The 27450-nt window shown below is 40.9% G+C and overlaps 1 protein-coding gene across 8 annotated transcripts in view; it reads left to right on the top strand.

The window, feature by feature from the left end:
- The window catches only part of cspg5a (chondroitin sulfate proteoglycan 5a), a 59869-nt gene extending 34749 nt beyond the window's left edge, over positions 1-25120 (top strand). For 2 of the 8 annotated variants that reach the window (XM_042423796.1, XM_042423794.1), the window contains 4 exons: positions 5998-6186; positions 13931-14009; positions 18050-18106; positions 24020-25120. In XM_042423796.1, the coding sequence (XP_042279730.1) occupies positions 5998-6186; positions 13931-14009; positions 18050-18106; positions 24020-24187 (493 nt within the window). In that variant the 3' untranslated portion in view covers positions 24188-25120. Of the gene's footprint in view, positions 1-5997; positions 6187-13930; positions 14088-18049; positions 18107-24019 lie in introns of all 8 variants that reach the window. The other 6 variants (XM_042423793.1, XM_042423795.1, XM_042423800.1 and 3 more) reach the window with 5 other exon arrangements.
- The last annotated feature ends 2330 nt before the right edge of the window (positions 25121-27450 follow it).

Below are 27450 nucleotides of genomic sequence, written 5' to 3'. Positions count from 1 at the left end.
TTCAAGGAGGAAACGTTGCTTTGATGCATGTATAGGATTTATGCTAAAATATTCAACAAACACCCTGTTGTGTCCTCTCCTGTCAGTCAGTGTTTTACCTCCACGTTAGCTTCGGCCTTCTGTTTGCTTGTTCTTCGTCTGACCTTCCAAACATCTTCCTAAAAAAGTTTCTCCTCTCTGGTTGCTCCATGTCGCAAAAGAAAATCATCTTTCCCTTCACAAAGAAACATGTACTGACCGTTAGAAAAGCTAGAAAATAATCCTTTAAATGTGTTATTACTTCTCCAAAACTCGTCCGCAGACTTGAATGAAATTTGCTGGAACATTAGAAGACGTTTTTAGTGCAGATCAAGGTTTTCAATTCTTATAAACAGTTCAATGTAGGGCAATTGAGAACACTTTTGCTTTTTTGCGCTTACTTACGTGAATCAAATGTGACACACGCATACCATAAATTTCTCTCCAATGCTTTTATGCAGATCCAGATGCAGATTAGTAAGATTTTCTGTCATGAAAATAACAAATTTAGAGGATTGTGAAGCCACAGCAGTGGTATTTGTTCTCTGAGTGGCTCTCTATAATAAATTATACAGAAAAAAATCCCAAACATTGTTGCTCACTTTGTAATGTTTTCATTTTATTTATGACATTTGAGTCCTCAGACGTTTTACCCTTACTTTCCCTTTAACCCGAAACATTGTAAATAAAATGAGTACAAGTGATCGACAGCGTTAGGGTTTATGGTTTGAAGCACCTTTTTGTAAGACTTTTGGGAGACTTCAGTGGTAAGCATTATTAACAATCCCTAAATTTCTGGATCCGCTCTTGACTCCAGATCCTAATCAGTTATTCCTTGATCCTTAAACTTTAAACCTAGTTTCATTAAAATCTTTCATTCTGCTAACAAACAGGCTGAACGTGGATAATTTTGGCTTATTGCAACTTGGGTCTTACTGCATTTTCATAGTTTTTACTACAGTAATTACAGAGATCACAATGTTAAAAAGAATTCAAATGGTGCAAAAAACACCAGCAGTCAGGTGATCAGATGGGTTTTAAACTCCTGTGTTAAACAAACTTCATTTGAAAGAGAAAATGAAGGTAAAATTATTAACCAAACTTATAATGTTTAGCAATCTGTCTAATCCTTCTGCTCATCTTTGTTTCTCTGCTTTGAAAAGCAATGTCACTGTGTTCCCAACTCTTAGCCGTGCAATGTCATCACCAAAACTATGAAAATAAAAGTTATAATAAAAATGAATTATAAGTTAAGCAGGAGTATGATGACTTCCTGGTTTGGAGCTGATATCAGTATTTTCAGTTTCAGCCTTTAGCCCCAAACCAACTGACCCGTCTGTCATGAATTGCCCTTGAACACTCTCCTCTCTTCCCCCCTGCCCTTCTCCTCATTAGCCTTCACATCTCGCCCCCCTTCTCATCCTCCATTACTCCTCATCAAAACCAGCAGGGGGTCTTATTAGAGCTCCACAGCCCCATCTGCACCATTGTCACCCTTTGCAAGTTAAATGAAAGGCTCTTTCTCCCTCTCTCACCCCAGCGGGCCGGCTTAATCAGGTAAATATTGAGAAGATTTGTTGCTCTTTGTAATGTTACCCAGACCGCCTTGATGCTAATACTGTTGTATTCCTGTCGGGCCGCAAAGACGCTTTAAACGTGGCAGCGGCGAGCCACGCTGATGGAAATAATAACGGGTCGGGAAAAGATTCTGCTGTGGGACACGTCGGGAAGGTCTGTGAGACGCATGGTGGGAGATTTTATAAGGGGGGAAAGAAAGAGATGCCGGTCGCACATCTTTAACGTTTAAAGAGTTCTGACATTAGAGGGTTTTTTCTCCCTGATGAGGAGTCGTTTCCAATTTGATTTCTGCTCTTTGCAGCTGTTCTGGATGTGAGACTTTTGGAGAAAGAAATCCAATCCTTAAAGTTGTCTTTGAAATTCAGCCAAGAGCTGTTTCCCCTCATGTCAGGTTGTTAAATTACATTCCAATAATCTTACAAGATAATAAAGCCAGTGTACAGTTTTTTTTTTTCTCATTGTCAACAAATCCCAAGAAAACATTTTGTCAGTACGTTTCTCAGCACTGTCTGACTTCCCTAACCTCCCAGTAGCACTCAGCCCCAAACCCCATTAGTTCCTACAGAAGACATAAATCTTTAAACATGGGTTCATTTTTTTAAAAGGCTGAGTAATACCATAAAATCCCCTAAAAGCTTGACACTGTAGTTTTTTATCAAATATTTCGCAGACAGGAGTAAATGGTACATTTGTTAGGGACTATTTTCAGCTGCGGATTAATACACATTTGGTGCTTCACTGAGAGTCACAAGGCCCTCATGATACCTTCACTCTCCGCTTAGGTAATGTAACTAAATGTCTGAATTTGTGAAAAAGTAAAATATGTAGTAGCATGTAGTTAAAATTAAAGAAGACGTAAACATTTCTTAAGGAAAACGGTCGGGATCCACTGCTCGATAGCCCCGACGGTACGGCTATCTCTGGGAAGTTGGATGTTTCAGTCACAGATGTGCTCATAAAACTGTAGGCAACCAATAAGCTGGAGGAAAAAAACCAACAACATGAGGCTGAGGAGGGAAGGAGTGTTGCACCATGTCTGATTTCACCTGGTTTGTATTAACTTGATTGGAATCAGAATAAATCGTGTTTTTGGTTACTTTACATCTGCCTGACAGGCCCCCCCCCCCCCCCTCCCCCCAGCTTATAAGTTGCTAAGAAGATTTCTTACCATTTTTTCAATGTTATTCCTGCAACAAATGTTATGAGCATCTCTGTGACTGAAATGTCCATATATTCCAAAAAGTCAGTCACTGGAACTGAAAAGCAGGGACATGATTCAGCTTGAGGCGCTAAGCAAAGTGCAGGAGGGAGGAGGGAGAGAGGAGGAGGCGGGGAGGGAAGATGGGGAGGTAAAGAGCCAGTGAACAAGAAAGGAGATTTTCAAGAAGACAAGCAGTGGGGGAGAAGAAGCAGGAGAGGAGGGAGAGGAGGGGAGGGAGGAGGGGGAGGAAGAGAGAAAAAGAAAACGGGAACTGGCTGCTAAAACACGACAATCCCTCTGGACAGCTGAGCGAGGACGCGTGCGTGTGATGGAATGACATGTCAAGCGCCGCATCTGCTTGGTTTGCCGCTCAGCTGGGTTGCCATGACGACCAGCACATCCTCTCTCTCTCTCTCACTCGCCGCTTTCCTTTATTCATCCCTCTCTCTCTCTCTCTCCATTTGCACCCTCCCCTCCTCCCCTTCCCTTCCATCTAACTCTGACTTACATAAACCTCTTCTTTGTACGAACACAGAAACGCTCGGAGGTTGAGTGCATTGAAGTCTCCTTGAAAATGTGTTATATGGTGCGTCAGTCCCCTCTCTCTCTCTCTCTTTTCTCACATATGCCGACACTCAAAATGCCTTCTGGCTCGTTGCCAGCGTTTCCCTTCAGCTGGCAAAATCAAAAAAAAAAAAAAAAAGCGTCAAGGATTCAGGAAGGATACAGGAAGTCAGCCTGTGAAAGGAACCTGCTTAGCATGTAGGGAGCGTAGCCGAGTGGCCGCACACACCCCGACACCTCCATTCAACCTATACTCCCTCGTCTGTGTGTGTGTGTGTGTGTGTGATGGTCTACTGGCCAATGTGTGACAGTGAGAAGGAGGAAACAGAACACAGTTAATTGCTTTGTCATCCGTTAATTAAAGCAGTTCTGTTTCTACAGTTTCACCTACTTTTGCAGTGATCAGTGCAGCATTTTAAACACTTGGTCTAAAATGTGACTTTTCATCAAGAAGAAGGTTTTAAATTATTGCACATAAGGGACTCGTTTAGGTTTTAAGAGAGCATCATGACCGTCGGAGTCCCAAAACGTTCTAAAATGTCCCTGATGCAAATACAAGATGAATATATAAGAAATATACTTCCTTCATGGTTGGAAAGTTACCTTCAGTAGTCTTGAATTTTCTTAAACTTAAACTGTCTTAAACTGGATGTTCTCTTTGACAAAATGACCACTAGCATGAAGATAATATTGAGAGAGTAACCACAACTAAGTGGAAATATTGAGGAATAATCTTTTTGTATTAAAGCTGCAACGATTAGTCGATTAATCAAGAGAGAGTATTAATCAATCGTTGACATTCTTTAAGCAAAAATGCCAAATATTTTCAGGTTGCAGCTTCTCAAATGTGACAATTTAAAGCTTCTCTGTGTTGTACATGATAGGAGGACTGTAGATCAGATACATTTGATGACAATAAAGACAATAATCATTCTTTACAGCCCGATTTTGGACTGTTGTTTGGACAAAGCAAGCGATTTGAAGACATCAGCATGGACTCTGAAGACTTTTGCTGGGCATTTTTCACTGTTTTCTGCCATTTTTAGACAAAACAATTCATCAATTAGTTGAAAAATGCCACCTGCATAGTTTTATGGACATGGTCTTTTCTCAATGAATTACGATTGAATTTTGTACAGACATTCAGGCCCCTCAGAGGATGAATCCTAATGAATTTGTTTTACTTTTCATCTAGCATGATACTAAATTACCTCAAACATATCTATTCTATCCTTCAGTTTATTGTTTACAGATTCCTCCAAAACATAAAATGTGTTTTAACAACATCTGTATTTGACAAGAGCCTGACAGGCTGAGTCTTTGTGTCCAAAAATGGCCACCATTAAGTTTTTGTCCGACTTGTAGAGAGATTCTAACAATAGGCTGTTTTCTTTCCATTTTATATCCATCTAGTTCTGCTTTTCTGGTGTATAATAAGCATTACAGCTACAACTCAGTAGCATGGCCATAAATTTCATTCTTGTTCAATCACTTCACATGTTTATTCTTTATGTGTACATTTTTCTAAAACATAAGAACACAATCTGTATTTAATTCACAAAGAACAGATGTTTATATAATCACTATATATCTCTTCAACTACATTAATCTTTAAAATCTGACATAAACCTTAAATGGAATATTTTTAATAGAAATAAGTCCTGCGGTCACATTGAAAGAATAATACGCTTTAATAATACGTCGCTCGCAGCGTCATGATGGTCTCGTTAAGCGATGAAATAGATTTGCTGTTTTACACGCCTAACAGTGTGTAGACAAAGCCATCTGCCTCCATCGTTTATGTCCCTGGGCAGACACCGTACTCTACCAAACGGCTACGGAGGGAGTCTGGGACTCAGATGGCAGCTGTGTGTGTGTGTGTGTGTGTTTTTGTGTGTGTGTGTGTGTGTGTGTCCACATATGTGCCCAGGATGTACACACGGATGTCCGTATGCATTGTGTTAGATCCTATGTGCAAATGTATTTTATGATTGTGTTTGTGTATGTTTGACAGGGTGTTTGTGTGTGTGTGACAGCGAGCGTGTTTACAGCTGAATAATTGCCCCCGGGGCTGTTTCACTTGTTCACATGCTATTTTCAAGACACACAAAGTGATGACATCATCCTTTTTGTATGAACCGTCACTCAAAACCTGCGGGCTTTTCCGTCACGCTCACACGTCTGCAGTCGATTACTTCACAATAACACAGGAAGACTTATGTAACATGCGACATGTTGTGAAACATTTGAGCTTTTTTCAGATTCCACACCAAAGCAGTTAAAGATAATCGGGAATAGAAATGAAATCCTGAATGTTCATAAGCAAACTGAATTTGAAAAGGGAGGCTTTAAAGCATGTTAAAGCTGTTAAATGATGCTTAGAAGCTAAATGTATGAACAATACCTCGCTATGAATGCAAAAACTCTCATGCTTACTCACTCTTTGTCTTTGTTTTCTTCCTGTCCACTCCTTTTATTTCACACCTTTCACCTTTTCATCCTCCCTCCTTCCTCTCTGCCCTGTCTCCATACTTCTCTTTCTTTCCTGTGACCCCCCGTTTTTCCTCTCCGTCTTTCCTTCCACCTGACTCCCTTTCAACTTGGACTCTCTGTCCTCTTGTCTTCTCCGCTCTCAGATGTAACGTCCAGGATTACATCTGGCACAAGGGAGCTCGCTGCGAGTCGGTGGTGACCGAGTTCCAGGTGATGTGTCTGGCCGTGGGCGCCTCGGCTCTGGTGGTTCTGCTGCTCTTCATGATCATCGTCTGCTTCGCCAAGAAGCTCCACGTGCTCAAGACGGAGAACAAGAAGCTGCGCAAGCGGAGGTGAGCGAAGTAGTTCATCCTCCTCTTTTTCTGCACGAACCACTCCAATTCATGAAGAGAAAACATGGAAATATATCTTTATAAACTCCATTTTTTGGGCTATTCCTGGAGTTTGTAGTCTTTAGATTCATTCACAACAAGGTAACAAGGGATTTTCAAGAAAGCGATGACATTTCTACCCCACAGAGTAGCAAGTTTCTGATAAAGAAACATACAAACCCAAGTGAAACTCTGTCTCCTGCAGGCTCCGCGCTTGTCTTTGATTCATTTCTCTGAGCTTAAAAGATCAATCAAACCAAATCACAAAGTCTTAAGTGCCTTGTTCAAAGGCATTCTGGCCACGCCGGCAGGTGCAGCAGATTTATTATTAGTTATCCAGCTCAGTCTTGAGTCTAGGCTGTGGTAGATTTCTCCCGTCAATGTTAAAGATTGAACGAGAAAGCTTTGTTTTCTTCGGCTGGCGCTGCCTCCGGGCCGAACCGCTGCCCCGCTTTGTATTTAGTGTGAAGTTTAGAGAATGACAGAGACAGATCGGTCGATAGAGAGAGCAGAGGGAGAGAGAAGTTTAGTAGAAATAAAATACAAAAGCTAAACACAGACGAGGCCTTGGAACCAACAACTTTAATCCATCATTGAAATTCAATCAATATGTCAGCGGGTAGAAATAAGTCTTAGAGATGGAAAATTATCTTGACGTTTACAAGTTTACACAGAGTAAACATGTGGTGGATATTTGTGTTGTGAGTTGTGTGAGACGAAAGCAACAAGCAGGAATGTATTGATCAGATCCGAATGATCAACAGGAAGCCATGTTTGAAATTCCAAAAAAGTCTCATACCGACAAAATCGACAAAAGGAAACTGACCAGCAGAAGCTTGAATACCTTCAGTAGGATGACAGGAGCTGACAGCAGAGTAAGTCATTTTTATAAACATGTGAATTAAACATTAAAAAAAAAGGGAAGGCAGAAGGAGTAAACAACAGCATCTGTTCACAGGAGCGCAGAAAGATGAAGCTTTTCTGCCCTGAGCACAGGAATTATTTTTCATAACAATAAATTCACGTCGTTGTTACATTTTCAGGCGAGAGCGACTCAAGAATGACTCAGACTTATTGAAGAGGTTGAGTGCATCGCTCAAGGACGTAGGACACAGATTGAACCTGTTACTTTTCAGTTGCAGCACAGTCTTGAAGCATCAGGTTGTGAAGAAGATGCTGCAATTCGAATCACCTCACATTTAAGTTAGTGACAGAGAAACAGAGATGAGAAGAGGAGACAGAGGTAGAGGATGGTGATTTGGGGGGGGGATGGGGCGACAGAGTAAGGCGACAGAGTGATAGACAGTCTGATGGAGGTGGGAGGGATTGGATGGATCCGCTGAATAGGAAGTGATGAAGACAATGAAGGAATGCAGTAGGAAGGAGGTGGGAGGGGCGGCGGAGAGAGCTGAAGGCGAACAGCCGGTGGAAAAACCAGATGACAAGACAGATGAGGGAGGTAACAAGAAGAGGGAGAAAAGCCGCTGTGCAATCTCAGGAGAAAAAAAAAAAAAAAAAGGCTCTGTGAAAAACCATAAAAGGGTTCTTTTACAGCATCATGAGGTATTTCTATGAATAAAAGATATACAGTGCAGCCAAAGAAAAAGAAGGGTTGCAAGATCAAATCTTACTGCAACCTGCATAAAATGCCTTTGTAGCAAATGGTTTTTTGCACATGATGTTAATGATGTTAAAAAGAATGATTCAAGGAAGTGTGATACTTTCATTTACATTTCCTGTGTTGTATAATGTACAATCTTCATATAGACCGAAATATAGATCAGTTCAGTTCAGTCTACCCGGGGATCAGGACTCTTGAGGAAGTCACATGATACGCTGCAAAAAATGTTCCGTCTTATCAAGTAATTTTTGATTTATTGAGGCCTTAAAGTCTTCTGGTTTCTCAGGACCGTTAGATTGTTTCAGTATGTTTCCAGTGTAAATCAAATTGTTTCAGGACACAATAACTTATTGAAAACAGGTTGGAATTATTATTAATGGCAGATTTTTCAAAACTTGCTTTTAAAAGAAAATCCCAGCAATTTATTTGTAAGCTTCTATGATGATAGCTGACTTGCAGCAGACAAACAAAAAATCTGTCAAAATCAATGCAGATATCCTGACTTTTTTTAGTCTCTAGCACGGACAAAGCTGCAAAAAATGCTTGATGACTTGTTAATCCGTGTTTAGTTTATGCCCACTGAAGAAAATAAGACTATTTTTAAATTAACGATGGACCAAATGACTCCATGTAATGTTAGAGGAGTCACTCATACTGACGAACCCACAGAGAAGTATTACCTGATTCTGAAATGTCCCTCAGCTCTACAGAGCTTTTTATTGTCTTTTAGCTCTTTGTTTTGGTTTTACAGCGTTCAGTTTCATCAGCGTCCTTTTCTAGCAGCAGCAGCAGGAAGTTAGCAACTAGCTGGTGAGCACAGTGTAGATATTTCCCACAAGGGTTGGTTGAGATCAAAACAGAGCTAAAAGAGAGTGAATATTGGACTTACATTCATGTGGTCAGAAAATACGAATCCATACGAATGCTAGTGATGATCTGCTTTATGTGTAAATAATCAACAGTTTGCTAATTAGGTGATGATGTGGCCAAAAAAATCAATTAATGCAGGTTTAAAGACTGAAAAATAGACAAACAGTACTTCATTAAAGTGAGACATTTTGGATTTGACATTTTGAAAATGATTATTATAAATTAATCACCATGTCTGTTTTCTTAGAGTTTTATTTTTTTATTTTCTTTATGCTATATTGAAATATTTTCATCCTTTAAGCCTCATCTTGTAATCAAATTAAACAACCTGAAAAAAAAAAAAAAAGCATGCATTAATCAAACTATTCATTCAGCAAAAAGGTTGAAAATATTGATTTACATTACTGTATAGCCTATAATATAATATTTTAATATTATCAAGCATTTCTTGGAGTCAAAAAGGTGCTACATAGGAACCTTAACCACAGAACCATTGAGGAACCTTCATTTTTGTGTGAAATATGGCAAGAGAAGAAGGCTATCAGAGGGAGGAGGACTGAATGTAAACTAAAGGAGAAAATGAGTGTGACAGAGATATTGAAGGGCTGGCTTGAATATAAAAAAGAAGGGGAGGAGGGGGGGGGGGATGGGGGCGGTTGCTTCAGCGCTGCTCTGACAGGAGCCGGTGTTTTAGTGGCCATCTCCCTAGCAACAGAACCGTCGAGGATGAGCAGCAGCAGCCCGGCGGATGCGACCAAGCGCCGTGGATGCAAATGTGAACCGAAGGACTGAATCCTCAACACCAGATCCTGCACTAACGGGTGTATTTTTAACTCTGCAGGGAAGGTTATCATGCTAGTCGTAGCGAAGGAGATTAAGATGAGGAAGATGATGGCGGAGGAGGAAAAGTGGTGCAGCTAGTAGTGGCTGTAACGCTAGCTAACGGAAGTGTATAAATAAAAAAAAAGAAAAGGATGATGTCATTGGTACTCTGGATCCAGCTGAAAGTAGGGCAGTCTGAGCAGGAGAAGGGGAGGGAGGGAGGAACGGGGCAGGCGGGGTTGACCTACATACAGCTGTGCGACCTGAGGGGTGTGTGTGTGTGTGTGTGTGTGTGTGTGTGTGTGTGTGTGTGTATGTGTGTAGAGGCAGGGTGCAGAATGAAAGAGACAACACAGCCTCATCAAGTGGTCAGCTAAAAGAAATCGAAGAGGAGCGAAGAGGAAGAGGAGGAGGTGGTAGAGGAGGAGGGTGACAGATAAGAGGAGTAAAAAGGAGGGCATGATGAAACGGGGGGAGGAGAGGGGAGTGAAGGAGGAACTGTTGCAGGAGGGAGAGGAGGAAAGAGAAAGTGAAAGAAAGAGGAATAAGAGAGAAGAAAGCTTAGCATGACACATTGAGAGGAGAGTGTGTGTGTGAGTGTGTGTGTGTGTGTGAGTGTGTGTGTGTGTGCACTGCTGACAAGGCTCATGAATACACGAGACTCCCACACTCCCCCATCTGCTGTGGGTAATTGCAGTCGCAGTGTTTCTCTGCCGCAGTCGAGATCAGACCCAACATCCTGGTCAAAGATGGAGAAAGAAAGAAAGACAGAGAGACTTTTTCCAGACATTGTCAGAATTTGTATCGTCATCGGCTTCATCTGTTCATTAAAGTAATGGCTTTTTGGCAATTAAACTTACAGTAGGTCAGTGTTACGTAAATGTTCTCTAATGGCTTTATTCAAACATGACAGTTACAGACAGAGCTGCTACAGTCGCACGATATTTGCTGTCTGTGACCAGAAGCAAACTGTGTGTACACACACAAATATTTGTACATGTTCTTTTCATCAGAATTATGAAGCCACATGATCCTGTTTTATACTGTAGACCTCAATCTAGAGCTGCAACAATTAATCGATTAGACGATTCTCAGATCAAGTCTCTGGTTCCAGCTTCTTAACTGTGAATATTTTCTGGTTTCTTTATAATTTTCTGGTGGTAAACTGAATGTCTTTGGGTTGAGGACTGTTGGTCGAGACAAACGAGACATTTGAGGTCGCAGCTTGAGGTTCAGGAAACAGTGATTGAATTTTTTCACCATTTTCTGACATTTTGTAGCTCAGACGACTAATCAATTATGAGAGAATGAGAAAATTATCGACGGATTAGTCAATAATGAAAATAATTGTGAGTCACAGCCCTATCTCAATCATTGTGGGGACTGCCTGGTATCCATGCCTACGGTTGGACATGAATGGATGTAAACATGAATTTAACCACCTGTTTGCATGTCACAATTTCTGTCTGCTCCACTTATCAGGCTTCAACCCTGTGTGAAAAAACGCAGCCAAACTGCCAACGCAGAGGCCTTATAATCCTGGATCTGTTACTAGAACTGAATCATAATACTCCCTGACCAACACAGCCCCATGCCTTGCAGCAAAAAATAACAGTTTTAGCATTTGTGTTGCATCAGTGAGGTTCTCTAGTCACTAATTCATTACATGTACCTGCAAAGCATCATTGGCAGTAATAACTCAATAATCGACAGTCATATCATCTGGATATGATCAAAAGTTACAGTCTTTCAGTCTCTCTTTATGTTACTAACCCTCCACTGCAGCTCAGCAATGAAATACTGTCCAGAGAGTGAATGTGGCCATAAAAAGACTGTAGCTGAAAAAGCAGAAAGAAACAGTGAGGGTGAGAAAAAAAAATTAATGAGAGGAAAGAAGGGATGTGAGCATGGATGAGTGGAAGGAAAGGATGCACCAATGGGGAAAGGAAGGTAATGAAGTAAGGAGATGTAGAGGCGCTATAAACTGAGGTAGGAAAAGAGGAAAGGAACGAAAGAATGACTTGTGACTGGCATTTTGTATCAGCAGAAGGAGAACAGAGTGAGAGGTCCGAACCTGGTTTCCGGTGACAGAATCTGAGCGCGAAAGATCATAAGCGACGATGGGAGAACAGGTTTCTCTCTCGTCATTACCACCTCTTTGATTGTCCTGTCACAGGGTTCATGAAATATAAATACGGAAGCTCGCATGCGGATCAGAAAGACGAGTGCTTTTTTTGAGGAAGTAGATCACGGCCTCTTTAACTATGAATATGACGGGGGAGTGAAGAGATGTGAGGGAGAAACACAATGATGAGACGTTTAAGGGCGGCTGATGCTTCTTCTTGGTATCTTAAAATGTTCAGAATGGAGGTTTTTTTTATCGGCGTCGTGCAAATGACAGCTGTTTCATATAAGAGAAGGAAGATTTGCGAGAGAGAGAGGAGACAAATCGGTGACACTCTTGTCAAAGTTACCTTTTCATTCAGTCCCCGAGACAAACGTCTCTTCCCCTTTGAGAAGTTGGGAGACGAAGAAGAAGAAAGACGATGGAATTCAAAGAGTTCAGTCAAAAGGGAACTCCCGAAGAAGTTTCCCCGACGAGATGAAAGTCTCCGTGTTTATCTGTTTTAAAGTAGCACACCAAGTTTTCAGGAGATCAGATAAGATGGTGAACGACAAGAGCACAGAAGTCATCCATGTGTGTCCCAAGTGTATTACTTTGCTGAGCAGCTATAGTTGCATAAATGATTAAAAAAAAAAAATGGGTATGACATGCAACAAAGGTCCTTGGCTGGAATCAAACCAGGGACATTTGCAGTTATGTGGCATTCAGCTACCGGGGCGCTCCATCTGCTCGGTGCTTATTTATCACTCACATCAGACTCACGACATCACATCCTTTTTCACGCTGACTGTTGTGTGCTAATGTAATTTACAGCTCTGACTGAACGTCCGTCAGTGAGCTTTTAAAAGATGGTAATTTGGCTTTTTTCAGTTGTCAAATCCTTTCGGATTAAAAATTGTTGTCACGTGTGCGTAGAGGGCTTCAATTTTTGCTGTCATTGCTCACCACTGACTGCAGGTTCATCCACTGTTTAAGTGCTTTATTAACATGTAGTCATCCATGATATTTAGCACTAAATGGCCTTGCATCTGCTGCCACCTTGAAAGCAAGGAAAGTAGTTGAAATTTCACATGATATATGTCTCATATTTCCCATAGATTTTACAGAATTTTCTATTTTTTCAGTTTATTTTCTAAGGACACATGAATAAACAGGCAGTTTTTCATCTTAAATACATGGAAAGACGTTATAAAGTAATCTACCCGACCTGACAGCATTTCATTATAGATTACAAGTGTCATCATTACAGCTTTTTCTCAGTTTTTGAACAAGTGTAAATGCAACTACCTACCAAGGACCTGAATTATGTTTTAGCTGAGTAGACAAAAAGAAAACCCTCTATAGTCTTTCTTCTCTCTGCTGAGTTCTCTCCGTGAGTCTCAGCAGGACAATAGCGTTTAAAATGTGAGTCAAAGTTTATCATCTTTGGGGAGTAAGAGCCAGCCGGGTACTGTAACCTGTATTTGATGAAAAATTAACCCCTTTTATTCTACAGTAGTTTGTTGCATCACAGATTATTTGTTTGTGTCTCTGTTTTTTTTTTCTGTTTGTATTTTCACAAACAGAAGACTGCTGTCAAACTAATCCTGCTTTCTTGCTTTTTTTTCTCCCCCTCTTTTTTTTCTGACTTTCTTTCTCTCTTTTCCCCCCAACAATGTAATCTTTTCCTAAATTTGTCCTTTTCTTGCCCCCTTTTTCTTCCTTTGTACCCATCTACGACTTTTTGTCCCATTTCCTTTCACCGTCTCTCCATTTGTCTTATTTCTTTTCTCCTTTTTGGATTTGCTCTTTTCTCCTTTCACCTTGTGGATCATTGCCTGCAAATGTCAATTCACTCCCGTCTCTCTTCCTCACACTTCATCATTCCTCCTCCTGGATCCTCCTCAAATCCTCAAACTGCCTTTCTATCTTTCCAACTGTCTTTCTCATCTTCCCAAATTTCCCTCTTTTACTCCTTCTTCTCTTTCCTTATCTTCTCTGTCTTCCCGTATGATCCTGTTTTCCATCCTTCTTGTCTCTTTCTCTTGAGTGTCCTATATACTCCTCAAACTTTCCTTTTTTTGTCTTCCACCACACTCCTCCTCCTCACACTATCTTGATTTCTTTCCATCGTTTTTCTCCTCTTTTCCACCTCTTCAACTCCTCCAAACTTTTCCTCCAAAATCCTCCTCTTCTTCTCTCCCCACTATCTCTCTTCTTTCACTCATCATCTTCCTCCCTACATCCTCTCCACCTCCCCCTCCTCCCCTCCGTCCTCCGACATCCAGCAGTAAGTACCGGCCTTCATCGGAGCAGCACAATGATAATTTCTCGCTGTCCACCATCGCTGAGGGCTCCCACCCAAATGTAAGGAAACTGTGCGACACCCCTCCTAACGTCCCTCATGCCCGTGCATTGGCTTACTATGATAACATTATCTGTCAGGTAACGTGGTTCTCGCCTCTCTCTCTCACCCCTTTTTCTGCATCTCCCAACCCAACCCTGCCCGGGACCCCCTGACCACCCCCAACCCCTTCCCCCTAATGCATGGGCATGAGTATTCTCCGATACTCCGAGGTGTGAAACGCTAAAGGAGTGGGGGGGTTGGGCGGGTCGAATTTCGAGGAAGGATGGTGGGAGTTTTCTCAAATGGGAGAAATCTGGATCCTTATGGTCTTTATCTGACTGTCATGCATTTAGATTGTGGTTTTTATACCATTTAACGAACTTTCTTAAGAACTAGAACGTTTTCAATCTAAAACTTATACATATATATATATATATACATGTACAGTATAACTGTCAGTCAGTTAGTTAGTGAGTTTCTAACTGACACATTGTGGAAAATTTGGCTTCACCCACTGTGATAAAAATGGAGGATACAGGACATTGATGAGAACAAACAGCAGGAACACAGTATTAACAGAAACTTGATTTAAAACACATAAATGCAATTAAAATAAAGGATAAAAACAAAAGTAAATGGGAGAAGGGCTAGATTTCACTTGCTTGATACAAAATACAACTGACATTAACATAGGAACAAACAAAAGAACATGAAACAGCACAAGTGAATATAATTTGATTGTACCTTTTCTGCTGTAACAGACAACCATTGGTTTCCATTCATTTCTGTGCAGAATGGCATTAATTTGTCATATTTGCATTAGTATTGTGAGGTATATGCAATGTAGGCATTTAAAATAAAGACATAAAAATGTGTGAAACATGCACACAGGTGGAAAGAGAAACATAACAACTGAAAATGCGCCCGTTTACACACTGATACTTCCTCCGCACCCTCAACGGTACCTGCGTTATACGTCAGCAGGGGGGTAAATATAACAGCTCATAGCAACAAGTATCCAAGGAGTGACTGAGCTCTTGCAGCCTGTAACCATGGCAACAAGACAGCTGTCAAGCCTTATAGTTTCATTGTGTTTATTGATTCAGTTTCCTGGTTTATTGCTTATTGATCCTGTGTTGAAGGTGATGGCGAGACACACACACATACAGGTACACACACACAAGAGATGACAAAAATATTGAAGTACTCTATGGAGCCACTGTAGAAAATCTCTTTATTTAAAACCATTTCAATGTGGAAATATCTATAAAAATAAAGCCTTAAGCATTAATTACATTAATTAGGGATGTCCCCTAATCAATTTTGACTGAACAATGTCCAGGAAACATGTAATTGCATGTTGAGAAAGGGGCAGATGCAGCATAAATCGCCTCAGTGGGTGAATTAGGACACAACACGGCCGGGGTTAGAGGTTAAATTCCCCCGGAAACCATGTAGACTGAGCGTTTATGGACTGTCCTTGTCACAGTGCAGCTACGCAGCCGCTCCGGCTTTAACCTGACCTTTTTTTTTTAAGAGAAAACTCCCAGAATCCTTCACTGCGACCCCTCCCCACCCTCATCTCTTTCTAACCTGCTTTCTCTCTTTTTTCACCTCTTGCATCGGTATGTCATGGTATGCCTGCTCTGTCGCTAACATGCGCCACCCGGTGGTCATGCCAGCCACCGCAGATCTGCTTCGCTATCTGTTTACAAGGCTGTACTTATAACAAAATGTCTGCTTTACTTGTTTATCCTGAGAACGGGTGGGGAAGGGGGAGGGACTGCTTTAAAAAAAATGGTTTATTCTGGTTTTCTGGGGGGGGGGGGGGGGGGGTGCATGGGGAAAAGGATTGACATCACAACCAGGTAAGCTAAAGGTGTGGGATATTTGTGAGAAATGGTCGGGATGATCAGGATAAACATCTGAGATGCAACGCCTCGCTGTCGCCTGCAGGTGGCAGCAGAGAGCCGACAGGTGCCTCACTAACTGAAGCATGGTAGCTAGTAGCAGCAACGCTAACGTTGTAGCAGCATGGGTAGAGCTAGTGCTACAACTGAGGTAGAGTTGTTTTTGTTATAATTTGTTTTTCTAAATTTTAGTCTTCTTAAGATGTGGTACCACCCTCTAACAGCTCCATCAGTAGTTTTGTTAACTTTTAAAGTTACAGCAACTAGTTGATCCTCTATAATTCTCATTTCTTTCATGCTATCTTTACAGTTTAAGACATTTCTTTAGCGGAAAAAGCATCACACCCTTCCCTTTAACCACAACCAAAATATCATTTTCACAACCCTAACAGACAAGAAATCCCAGCAAATCCCAGTAGCAAAAAACATCCATCGTTATCTCTTAACGACATCTCTGAAATTTCAACCTCCTAACTCAACACCACCTATATATCACAGCCCCCAAAATCCCTGCTCATCCACTGGATTGAATAGTATTTGTAAATGCTTAACATGTTTTTTTTTTTAGTTTGTTTGTTTATTGGACATTTAGGTAACGAACTGAGTTGGGTTCTGATACCTGGTTATATTTTTGATCTGGTTTCATTTTGGCAAAATGCCCGTATTTGCTATTCAGGTAGCTAGATTCTCAATTTTAGTCAACGCTGACCGTTGATTTCACTGGATATATATCCGCTGTAGTTAATTAATTAATGTTAATTCTGTAAATAACTTTCTCAAACGCCAAAATTAAACTTGCTTAACGTGTAAGCATCACATTCTGTTTGCTAAAGAAAGACAACTGGATGGTGAGTTGAGTGTGAAACAGTCTGATTTCACATCAATTTAAGTAATCTGATTCTCCAGTTTTTGCTTTGGTTTCAAGCATTTTAACATTTTAAGCTTAATGCAACTGAATCTGGACGTCCAGTATTTGGAGCAAGTAGATTGGGAAAAATAAAGTGTGCAAAGGTTTCAGGTTGTGAACTTTAATCAAGCTACCACTCAAAACTGTAATGTTTCTGTCTTTTAAGCCAAAAGACATATTTATTTGCTTTCTTGCCAAGTTTTAGATGAGAGGATCAGCTTCATGTCTGTATGGTAAATATGAAGCTAGAGCCCAGAAATAGTTAGCTTAGCTTAGCATTAAGACGAGAAACAGCTGCCCTGGATCTGGATCAATTAACATCTAATATCTTGTTTGTTTAATCTTTACAATGACAGAAGTTTGATATTTTTATCTATATTTATTTACTTATGTTGCAAGTGTTGAAAGCTAAACCTATTTGATAAATGGACTGGATACTGGATTCAGATCTGGTAAAATGCTATCGGACCCCAACTCTAGGGACAAATGAGTTCAGTCAGTCACAGCAAAGTGTCTGAATATCATTTTGGTGTAAACTCTCTTTCTCTGTATGGTCCAGATGTGGCACATTCTGCCCTTCTGTCTGTCAATTTAAAACCAAAAACAAACATAACACAAATATTTCCAACTACTATTCAACCCAGATTTATTTTCTAACACATTTTCCAACCACATACAAAACTCACCTTTGCCCAAGACTTCCCCAAACCAAAAACCATACAGTTTCCCCCCCAAAATAAACCCAAAATACACTCACTAATAAAGCAAATAACCTCAATTCCCTTCCAAACTAACAGCTCTTTGTCACGATGGTCGAGAGCCTCATCATAAATATCCAAACCTGTATTTACTGTGGTGATAAAGAATAACGACCAGGCAGCACCAGAGAGTCTGAGTCTACCTCAGAGATACTGTAGCCAGCTGGGAATATCAGCTGACGTCTGAAAGGAAGTCTCCTACTATTGGGTCTCTGTCTCCAACACTCGATCTCCAACACTCGATCTTTCTCTGTCTATTTTATCTGTCTGCTTCTATCTCTTCCCGTCTGCCTTCTCTTCCTTGCTACCTAATCTCTCTGTATCGTCTCTGAGCTGTCACTCCTCCCACTCGTCTTCTCTCTCTCTGTCCACTTCGATCAGTCTCTCCTCGTTCTGCCTCTCATCTTTCCATCTCTGTCTTTCTCTGAGGATGCCTTGTATGGTTTTGAGGAGTATAACCCTTTGCCCCATCCCCCTCCCCTCAGAAAACCATGAGCAGATACACCTGGGAGTGTAAGACCAAAGAGGAGTCCGACTGTGAGGTAAGACTGAATCCCCCCCCGTCCTGCCACGTTGTCAGATAGTCCTGCCCCCCTCCCCCCTTCTCACCTTCCCAAACAGCTCTCTCATTGTTACTGTGGCCCTGTCAGTCACCCTATATCTCAACTATCAGTGGATTGATCCAAGTTTTACCCCCCACCATTGAAAAATGACAAAAAATCATGATCAGTCGGTCAGAAAACAAAACAAAAGACAGATTTACACAAATAATATCACCTGTTAGAACTGAATAAACTTAAAGATTCCCTCCAGACATGTATTAAGATGTATATAAATATGCTACTTGGAACAATAATATGTGTCTGATACAGTTTTTCCACAAAAAAAGTATAATTATCACTTTAAAATCCTTTAAATGGCATCTACTCCTTCTCCCTTATTAAAAATTCAATAAATATGCAAATATATTTCATTTAAGAAGTTCAACTGTTGGACACAAGATGTCTCCTACTTCACTGAAAAGTCCATTCTCAGTGTATGTGCGCTGGAGGATAAAAGTTTCCACATCACATGTGTGTAAATTGCATACTGGACCACAATTGGCTCCAAACTTGTGATGTCACAAATCCTGCTCGTAGGCCCGCCCCTTAAAATCCGATTTTCAATCAGCACAAAGAAACTTTCCACTTTCAGCAGATGAATGTGAAAACAGCCTTCTAGTGTCAAACTTTACACAAACATCATTCTGCACGGTGAAGCTCAAACATCCAACTGTAGGAACAAGAAGAAAAACAGATTATTGAGTGGAAGGAGACTTTAACTTGACTTATGAAAGGTTTACAAACGTTTTTTGGCTGTAAATGTATAAAAAAAAAAGAGTGAACTATGAACTCCAGTTAATGCTCATAAGGATGCAAACAAACACCAATACTGATGAAGTATTAATGCATTCTTCCTCACATAAAACACATATTTTATGCAACTTAAGTTAGTTTGTTGGTAGTTTCTGTGATGTTTATACTGAATTTAGCATTAAAACTGATGTCAGGGTTAGTGTTGTAACCCAGCTCTCTAGGGGAAAGAAACAAAATAAAACCAGATTTATTACAAGGATTGGTTGTAATTAACTTAAGTATACAAATAACAGAAACAAGAGGCGAACTACAAAGGAAAAAAGAGCCTGAAATACAATAATTACAACCAGAAGAAGAGTCTGAGAGACTAAAACCTGTCATCAAACAAAAGAAACTAACCTGCTCTGCTCTTATCTGCTCAAAAACCCCCAAAACATTAGAAGCGACACCCCTGCTGCACTAGTCTCTAGACAAAACTGTATCTAAATGTGTGTCTGTGAATGTATTTGTTTGTAAAAACTAAACCTGGAACAGTCCCCTAATGAAGCTAGTGCCTCATTTTAACATTGAAATCAAGTCTATACAGAGAATTAACACGTATCTAATAAAAGGCTGCAGAGCCTGGAGGTAATATCCAAAAAAAATATAAACAGCAAAGAAAAAAAACCTGCATGGCTCCTGCAGTGGGAGCCTGTTGACCTTGTAAGGGCCTTGTCACACGTCCAGACAGCTGAGGTACCACTGCGGCCACACACACACACACACACACACACACACACACACACACACACACTGAGGCTTTTAATGGAAAAAGAAGAAGAAAACCCCTGCTGTTTGTCTAGAAAAGGCGGAATTTAGAGAAACTGAACCACACACAAACATACACAGCACGCAGACATTTTTGCATACAGTCAACACACACACACACACACACCAGTCATTTCTGAACAAAAGCACTTGTTTCCCTGTAGAAATTGAACGCTTTGTGTTTCATTCACTGTGGTAGATTGAACCTCCGCTTGGCCTCAATCTTCCCTCCAGTCTGGCCACACGGTTTCCTCTGCAGCAAGCGGTGAAATGGAATTGTTTTTTTGTTTTTTTTTTGTTGTTGTCAATACTAAATAAATTCAACACAGAAAATGAATTGACTGGGCAGAGCTGGTCGTAATTTCTAAGAGGATTTCATTTCCATCGACTGACTGATCAAAACTGAATTAACTTTTAAGTCTAAACACTGCAGGCATCCAGTAGAATGGATAAATAAAGACTTACAGTTAAATTTTATGGAGATGGTCCCGGAATTTTTTTAATGCTCAGTTATTGTTTGGAGACACACTTTCATGGCCAGTTAAGAGAACTTTACAGGCATATGATAAAACCGTCCCTGTTCGAAAGGCTGTGCTGAAACATCTTTTACCAGCCCTGTTTATATTCCACAGAGGCTCATATATGCATACAAACCTGACACAAACACACTCTTGAATGCAACTTAATATTGACACATATATATACTGGGAGACAAACAGCCTGTCAATAAACAAACAAGCCACAAACAAATTGTTTACACACATGCATGGAGTCATGAAGCGAGTAGCACAGGCAGGCTAACACACATCCCGCACCAATACAAATATTTTAATCTGAAGTGTATGTGCCCAAGCATAAAAACTGACTAATGAACAATAATGCTAACAAACACACAGGTGCATTGACTCTGAAACACTCTAAATGTAAAACACGTTTGAACAGCTGAAGAATACTGATCCCGATACAAACACAAACTCTCAGACCACCTGCCTGCACCTTGACGCCAAGCAGAGACAAATAAAAAAGGATATTGAGCTATACATTTCATTTTAAGCATAAAAATACATGTGTTATTACCAAATCAGTCAACACGTTAGCATAATATCTATGCATTCAAGACGATGGCTAGCTAAAATCACACAAATGTAGGACCACATTTCCCACAAACCCCATCACTTCCTGCAAAGAAGCTAATCGCTTCATCCGATAAAGATTTTCTCTTTTTACATTTCTTGAATTATATTTCTGACTTTGGTAACTACTAACGGTAGTTTAACAAGTCTGCAAGTCCACAGCCATGCTAGCAGCTCTGTAGCATGCTGTATTTTGACACTGCAGTAGCATGTTTGCACACTAACATTTGCTAAATTAGCAGTAAATACAAAGTACAGCTGAGCTGGTGGAAATGTCAGGCATTTGATTTGAAACCATAGTGGACAAATAAAAAAATTTGATCTGACAGCGCTGGATGAAGTCAGAGGATCACCAAAGTTGCGTGTAACAAAATTTCATCCAACCATTGTCAAGACATTTCACTCAAAACTATAAATGTCAGCCTCAATGTGGTTCTAGAGGAAAAGTGGTGGACTGACAAACCAACATTGCCGTCTCTAGAACCACCGCCATGGCTAAAACAGAATAAAAGGGACAATACAGACTGTTCCTATTTTCCTACAAGCAAAATGGCATGCTCTCACATGATTAAATATTAATAAAAAGTCTATATATAGGGGCTTTAAGAGGATAAACATGTTGGAAAGGATTTCTCCATCTGCTTTGACTTCTAAAAGCGTTTGTTGTGTCTCTGGACTCCGGAGTTCCCCCCTCACGTCAAGAAATGGAGCGGAGGCTGGTAGCAGATGTCTCATTAGTTTATAATAATCCTACCAATGTCTTAAAAGTTCCTGATGCTGTCATGTAGCACCGTTAAACAAACACCAGCCCACTAAAAGACAAAAGGACATCAGAAACTGTCCCTGTGCCTCTATCATCATCATCATCATCATCAGAACCCTGTTTATCTCTGTTCCCACTCCCCCTTCAAAATGACACCCAGTCTAAAGTCCTTGTGACTCTGTGCCTCCCACAACCCCCCTCCGCCGCCACCCCCCTTCCAACCATGCACAACAATGAAATCCAACAAACAAAAAACATTTTACAGTTTCACGCTGACGGGAGGACAGAGGGCCCCTATCCCGTAACCATGGAAGTGACGTATCCGCACGTCCTGCCTGAAGTTACTATCTAGGCCAACAGCCAGCGGGTAAATGCTCTCACTGCTCTTCCTTTTTCTAAAAGTGCCATTGAATTCAAACGCAAACATTCAATTAGGGTGTGTTTGTAAATGGCACAGCCCTCAGGGTCTGGAATTTGATGTTAGCGTGTGTGTGTGTGTGTGTGTGACGATCAGTGAGCCTGCCAACCTGTGTGTGTCTGAATGAATGTGTCTATCTCACCAGCATGTGTGTCTGTGAGTATGGATGTATGTGTGTGTGTCGCGAACTAAGAGGCGCAGACAGACGCCCCAGGATGCCTCGGCGCAGCACAGTCGATGATGCCATGCAATATTAATGGGGATAAAAGGCTGGAAAAACAGAGTCAAAATGGACCCTGCAATCAATTTTTCCCTGTGACCTTAATTAAATTCAGATGAATTGAAACCTCTTAAAAAAAAACACTGCTTTTTTTTTTTTCCCCTCCAGCAACTGTTTGGGTATGTATGACGGTGGTACCCACAGATAATCGGCCAGAGCGGACAGTCGGTTCATTTGTGGCTGATATTCTTTTTTTTTTGTTTTATTTTGTTCTGTTTTGGGATAATAAATGGACGGAGGAGGTGAAGCGGGAGGAGACGTGGCGTTCTGCATGAGCGATTATTAGATAGGACGTACTGTAAAGGGGGGTCTTGCATGTGGATGTGCATGTGCTTCCTGGATTGCCTGAAGGGGGGGGATTGGGAGGGGGGATTTTTTGGGATGTTGTCGCTCATGCAGCTCACCTCAACGTCTCCTCAACAAAAACACAACATGCCAGCTGAGCATGACGGCTGTCAAACAGAGGAGCCTCCAAACCAGAGCAGCTCAAATGGCTGCGACTAAAATTGCTTGAAGCAACGATAAAACAGCTACAATTTGATTTTGTTGAATATTTTTTTACGGCATTTTGCTGCATTCTTTTAGTATTTAAAGGACCGTACCAGTGATTTTGCATGTTTTAGACCATTTACTACCAATAAAACATATGTTGCCATGACTGTTTCTTTTATGAACATTTACCTTTTGGGTTTTTTTGTCGTCTTTTTGTAATCTCAGCTGCGTTGTTGAGATTTGTGAGGTGTTGCCGTTGCCTCTGCAGCATAATGACTTAACCATAAGGGGGCTTTCAGACCGACTCCAGCTCTGCATGAAAAAAATGCATCCCTACCGTTCATTTGAATGGAGGCAGTGTGTTTACGCAGCGGGGACTCCAACACAGAGAGCTCTGCAAAAAAACACAGCGGTCGTCTGGCAAAAACCTTAAAAAAAAATGAATGACTCGATGTTTGTAGTTATGGAGCTAAAACTTGCAAACACACTGGTGCGGTCCTTTAAAGCATGAAGGTGGAACATGAAATTCTGTTGCAGTGCATGATGAATAAAAGACGAATCCGAGATTTGAGATTCTTTCAAAGCATATTAAGCCTAAATTCATCTTTGTTTTCTTCAACTCTATCACCAGACAAGATTGTCGGATGATTCTGCAAAACCTTGGATTATGTCCAGTGCCAATGTTTTTAAAGTTCTTGTTTTCTACAATATCTGCTTGTAGCAACTACTGTAAATACAGTATGGCTGAGTTTAGGCAACTAAAGCACTTGGTTAAGATTGTAGTAAAGGTTAATAAAAGGACGGTCTATGATGGGACGTGAACTCTGGTCTCTTGCATGAAAATCAGATGTGCTAGACCACCCCCCCAACCTCTACACCCTCTATGCCTCGCTACATGTAGACATTACTTCATGAATTGAACATTGGCATTGGATGTAAATTGTAAGGTGCAGAAACATTAAAGGCCTGGTTGTCTTTGTTATTGACTTAAGCAAAGATGAATGTAGTCTTTAAAGAAATCCACTTCTGGTGGTTTAGTCAGAATTTGCTAAAGAGGATTTAAAAGGATTCAAAAGCAAAGTTTTCCACCAATCGACAGGCTCAGAGTTGCTGTAAAACACGACTGAGACAAACAGTTTATCTGTTGTTGTGGTTCTAACTGTGCTTTCTACCCCCTACCCCTCCACCTCTGCCCCTCCCTGGGTAGGATGATCCTAATTCCCAGAACAAGCTGGAGGACCCGGTGAAGGCACCGTCCAAGGAGGATGACTCCCTCAACATCCACAACTCTCTGACCCCCAAACACGAGAACCACAAGGTCCTGGGCGAGGAGAACTCCTCGGAGGTAAACTCACTGCAGAACAACATGATGTGAAAACAAAACAAAAAAACAAAACAACCCCAGCAACCTGACAACACGACACTGAAAACGACAAGGTGCGCCGGCAACGTGAGCCCCAAACCCCTCCCTGCTCTCCGTCCGTCCGTCCGTCCGCCCGTTGCCGAGTGCGCCTAACCGGTCAACCAACCAACCAACCAACCAACCAACCAGCCTGCCAACGTACCAGCCAACCAACCCAGTCTGCAACCGTCTCCGACACGGCAACACTGCCACCAAGCGGCCCAGGCCGCTGCAAAAAAAACGTACACCACCACCGCCGCCGACACCACCACTGCCCCCCCAGCTGAGAGTAACCCTGCCCCCCCCAAAAAACCGCACCCCTGCCGCCGTCTTGCAACTTCCCCCCTTACATCCACTCATGCCCCTGTTTCGCAGCCCCGCCCCCCCCCCCCCCCCCCCCCCCCCCTTGTTGCTGTCACTCTATCTCTCTTACCTGCACACACACACGCACACGCACACACACACACACACACACATAAGAAGCATACACATACAGTGAAAAGATGAAAACATAAAACACGCTTATATGTATACACACATACACACCTTCCCCTGCCTGCATTGGTGTATTTTGTAAAAAGAAAGAAATCATACAGAAGTTTAAAAAGTACGTAAAATGTCATTGTAAAGAAAAAAAAAGTTAAGATAAAGCTACTGAGAGGTTTTGATGTTTGTCTGACTAATCCAGTGAGTATGTATAAATATTGGAAAAAAAAAAAAAAATTTGCTTGGATTGATTTAAAAAGAAGCAACACAATGTGTCTTGGTTTTCATTGATGTGATTTCTAATCCTTTGATGTACTTGTTTTTTTTTTGTTTTTTTTTTTTTGTACTTTTTTGGGACTTCAACCAGAGAATAAACAAACGAGATTCAGACAGTTGTTGAAATAAACCTTTTTAACATGACCTCCGTGAATTCCTGTTTTTTCCTCGGCGTTGCTTTTCCCCCTTTTATTCCCCCCTGAACCCCCGACGCTCTCTGCATGGCTTTGAACGCAGCTTCTTAGGTCCATGTCATACATGTGCTGCCCTGCTTTACACACCAACATACACACAATGTCAGGCTCAGGTACATTTAGGACACAAAACATTTACAGATTGCACTTTTAGGTTTGTTACCAGACCATAGATCATATTACTGTTAACATCTTAAATGTTTCACTCACTCCAGGTTATCAGAATATACTTTCATATATGATTAAACCATATCAGAGATACAACTATCAGGCTGTTGTGCCAGTCACAAGAGGATGAATATTTTGAGTTTGAAGGTCCAGTACTGAGCTTGGAAATATTGGTTTGGGAAAAAAAAACTCATGGCCTTCTTCTTCTCCTGGCAGATGGATATGGCTCAGTTGTCACAGAGACCGGAAGTCTGTATTTATGTCACATGATAACGACTAAACCAAACCAACAAATGAGAAGTCCATCCGCTGATGAGGGTCAAGAGATGTGACTGAAAGCTCTAGAAAAAACATTTTAACATCCACCAGGTCGCCGGGGACCGGCTTAAGCCGGTTGTAAGCGGTAGCATCACACCGTAATGAGTAAAAGCAATCGGCACAATTTGGCCAATTGGAGATGATTGGACAGGTTCAGGGACACCAGTGACACCACAAACTAAAAACTCCAGAGCTCCCCTAAGGTTCGGCCTAGAGGTCTGGGATATTATACAGGTTGAAAAGATGTAAAAAGTTTATGGTGTTTTGCATAGTTCTGGCATAAAGCATGTCCTATTTATTGTTATTCAAATATGACTCATGATAGACGAGGACCAAAAACACTTTTTTGAGCCTTATTTGAACTGATGTAGTTTTGTTGGTGTTTTAGCCTCATGCTAAACAAACACATTTCCAGAAACTAGAAGATGTCACTTGTCAGATGAAGCCTAATATATGTATCATGACCTTACAGTTCTTCTGTTATGAGCTTTTCCATTTGGGTATGCCAAATAGGTGAAAATTCTATAAAAAAGGGTGGATGTTAAGGGGTTAAATTGTCAAAATGATGACTAAAAAATGATAGTTTAACCATCAGCCGTCAACTGAAATGTGAAGCTTTGTACATTTTTGTTGCACTTTGTTTCACACTTACATGTTGCACAACGCTAAATGAATTTATCTTCAATTGTGTTACAACACAGCGGACCAAAAGTCCAGTCGTGTTCCAGCATAGAAATGTGTACACATTACAGAGAGAGTTGCACAAATAGGAGGTTATAGAGGCCGCTAACATGGTGGGCTGAGAAAACTACATGAAACTTCTGAGTTTATAGACACAAAATACTGTAAAAACAAGACTTTATTACTGTATTCTGGAAAAGTTGGAATTTTAGAAATGTTGATCCAACAAGAGCAAGTTGATATTTTATGCCAGAAAGTTACACTTCTGTCACATTCATGCAAACTGTCATTATGAAAATAATTCTCATATCACATGGATGTTTACATTTTGGACATTTAGTTCAGAGCAAGCAAGGTTACATAGTTTTTTTTCTCACATAATCAACATTAAAGTATTGCATCTTTAGAAAAACAAAGTCAGAGAGTTCACAGGTTGATTATGTGACTTTGAGTTTTAACATCTCCGGAGTCGACAGTTGGTGTGCCGTTAGAAAAATTGTCTCCACAGCACATAAATCACGATGCCAAGAACAACTCTGCTGCTTCTGCATGTTTCCTGCCTCCAGAGACGCTTCCCTGTTTCCAGCTGGACACATACACACCTCTCTAAGCTAAACATATAATATACATACCTGCTGACATGCAAATAAATAACACTCACAGATGCAGAAGCACCATACCTGCAGCTGTAGAGAGACATATATTAGAAACATGCAAACACATTTGTGTGTGTGGACAAAGCATCGCACACACACAATTAGTTCCAGATTCTTCACTGTGTGAGAAAAGGCTGCGTATAAAGTGGTGCACGGCACAAACTGAAACTGTTACAGAATGTTTTTTAATGATTATATTACAACTTTCTTAAAGAACAACAGGTGGTAAAACTCTGGTTGACAGAACGGTTGGATAAGTTATTTCGACATGAACAAGTAGGAAAATGAAATCATGTTAACAAATGAGGTTGAATTCCCACATTCTGTCAGCGCTGAGTTTATTACAGATGCAACATTTCATGCGATGACTTTCATCATGCATCAAATTCACAGCAACCAATGAAAAGGGAAGAAAAAATTAAACATCTGGGACAAATTATACATCAATAATTGATAA

This window comes from Thunnus maccoyii, chromosome 10, assembly GCF_910596095.1.
Source record: "Thunnus maccoyii chromosome 10, fThuMac1.1, whole genome shotgun sequence".
Classification (NCBI taxonomy): Eukaryota; Metazoa; Chordata; class Actinopteri; order Scombriformes; family Scombridae; genus Thunnus; species Thunnus maccoyii.
The sequence above is the reverse complement of the archived record's forward strand: the minus strand, read 5'-3'. Positions and strand labels throughout refer to the sequence as shown.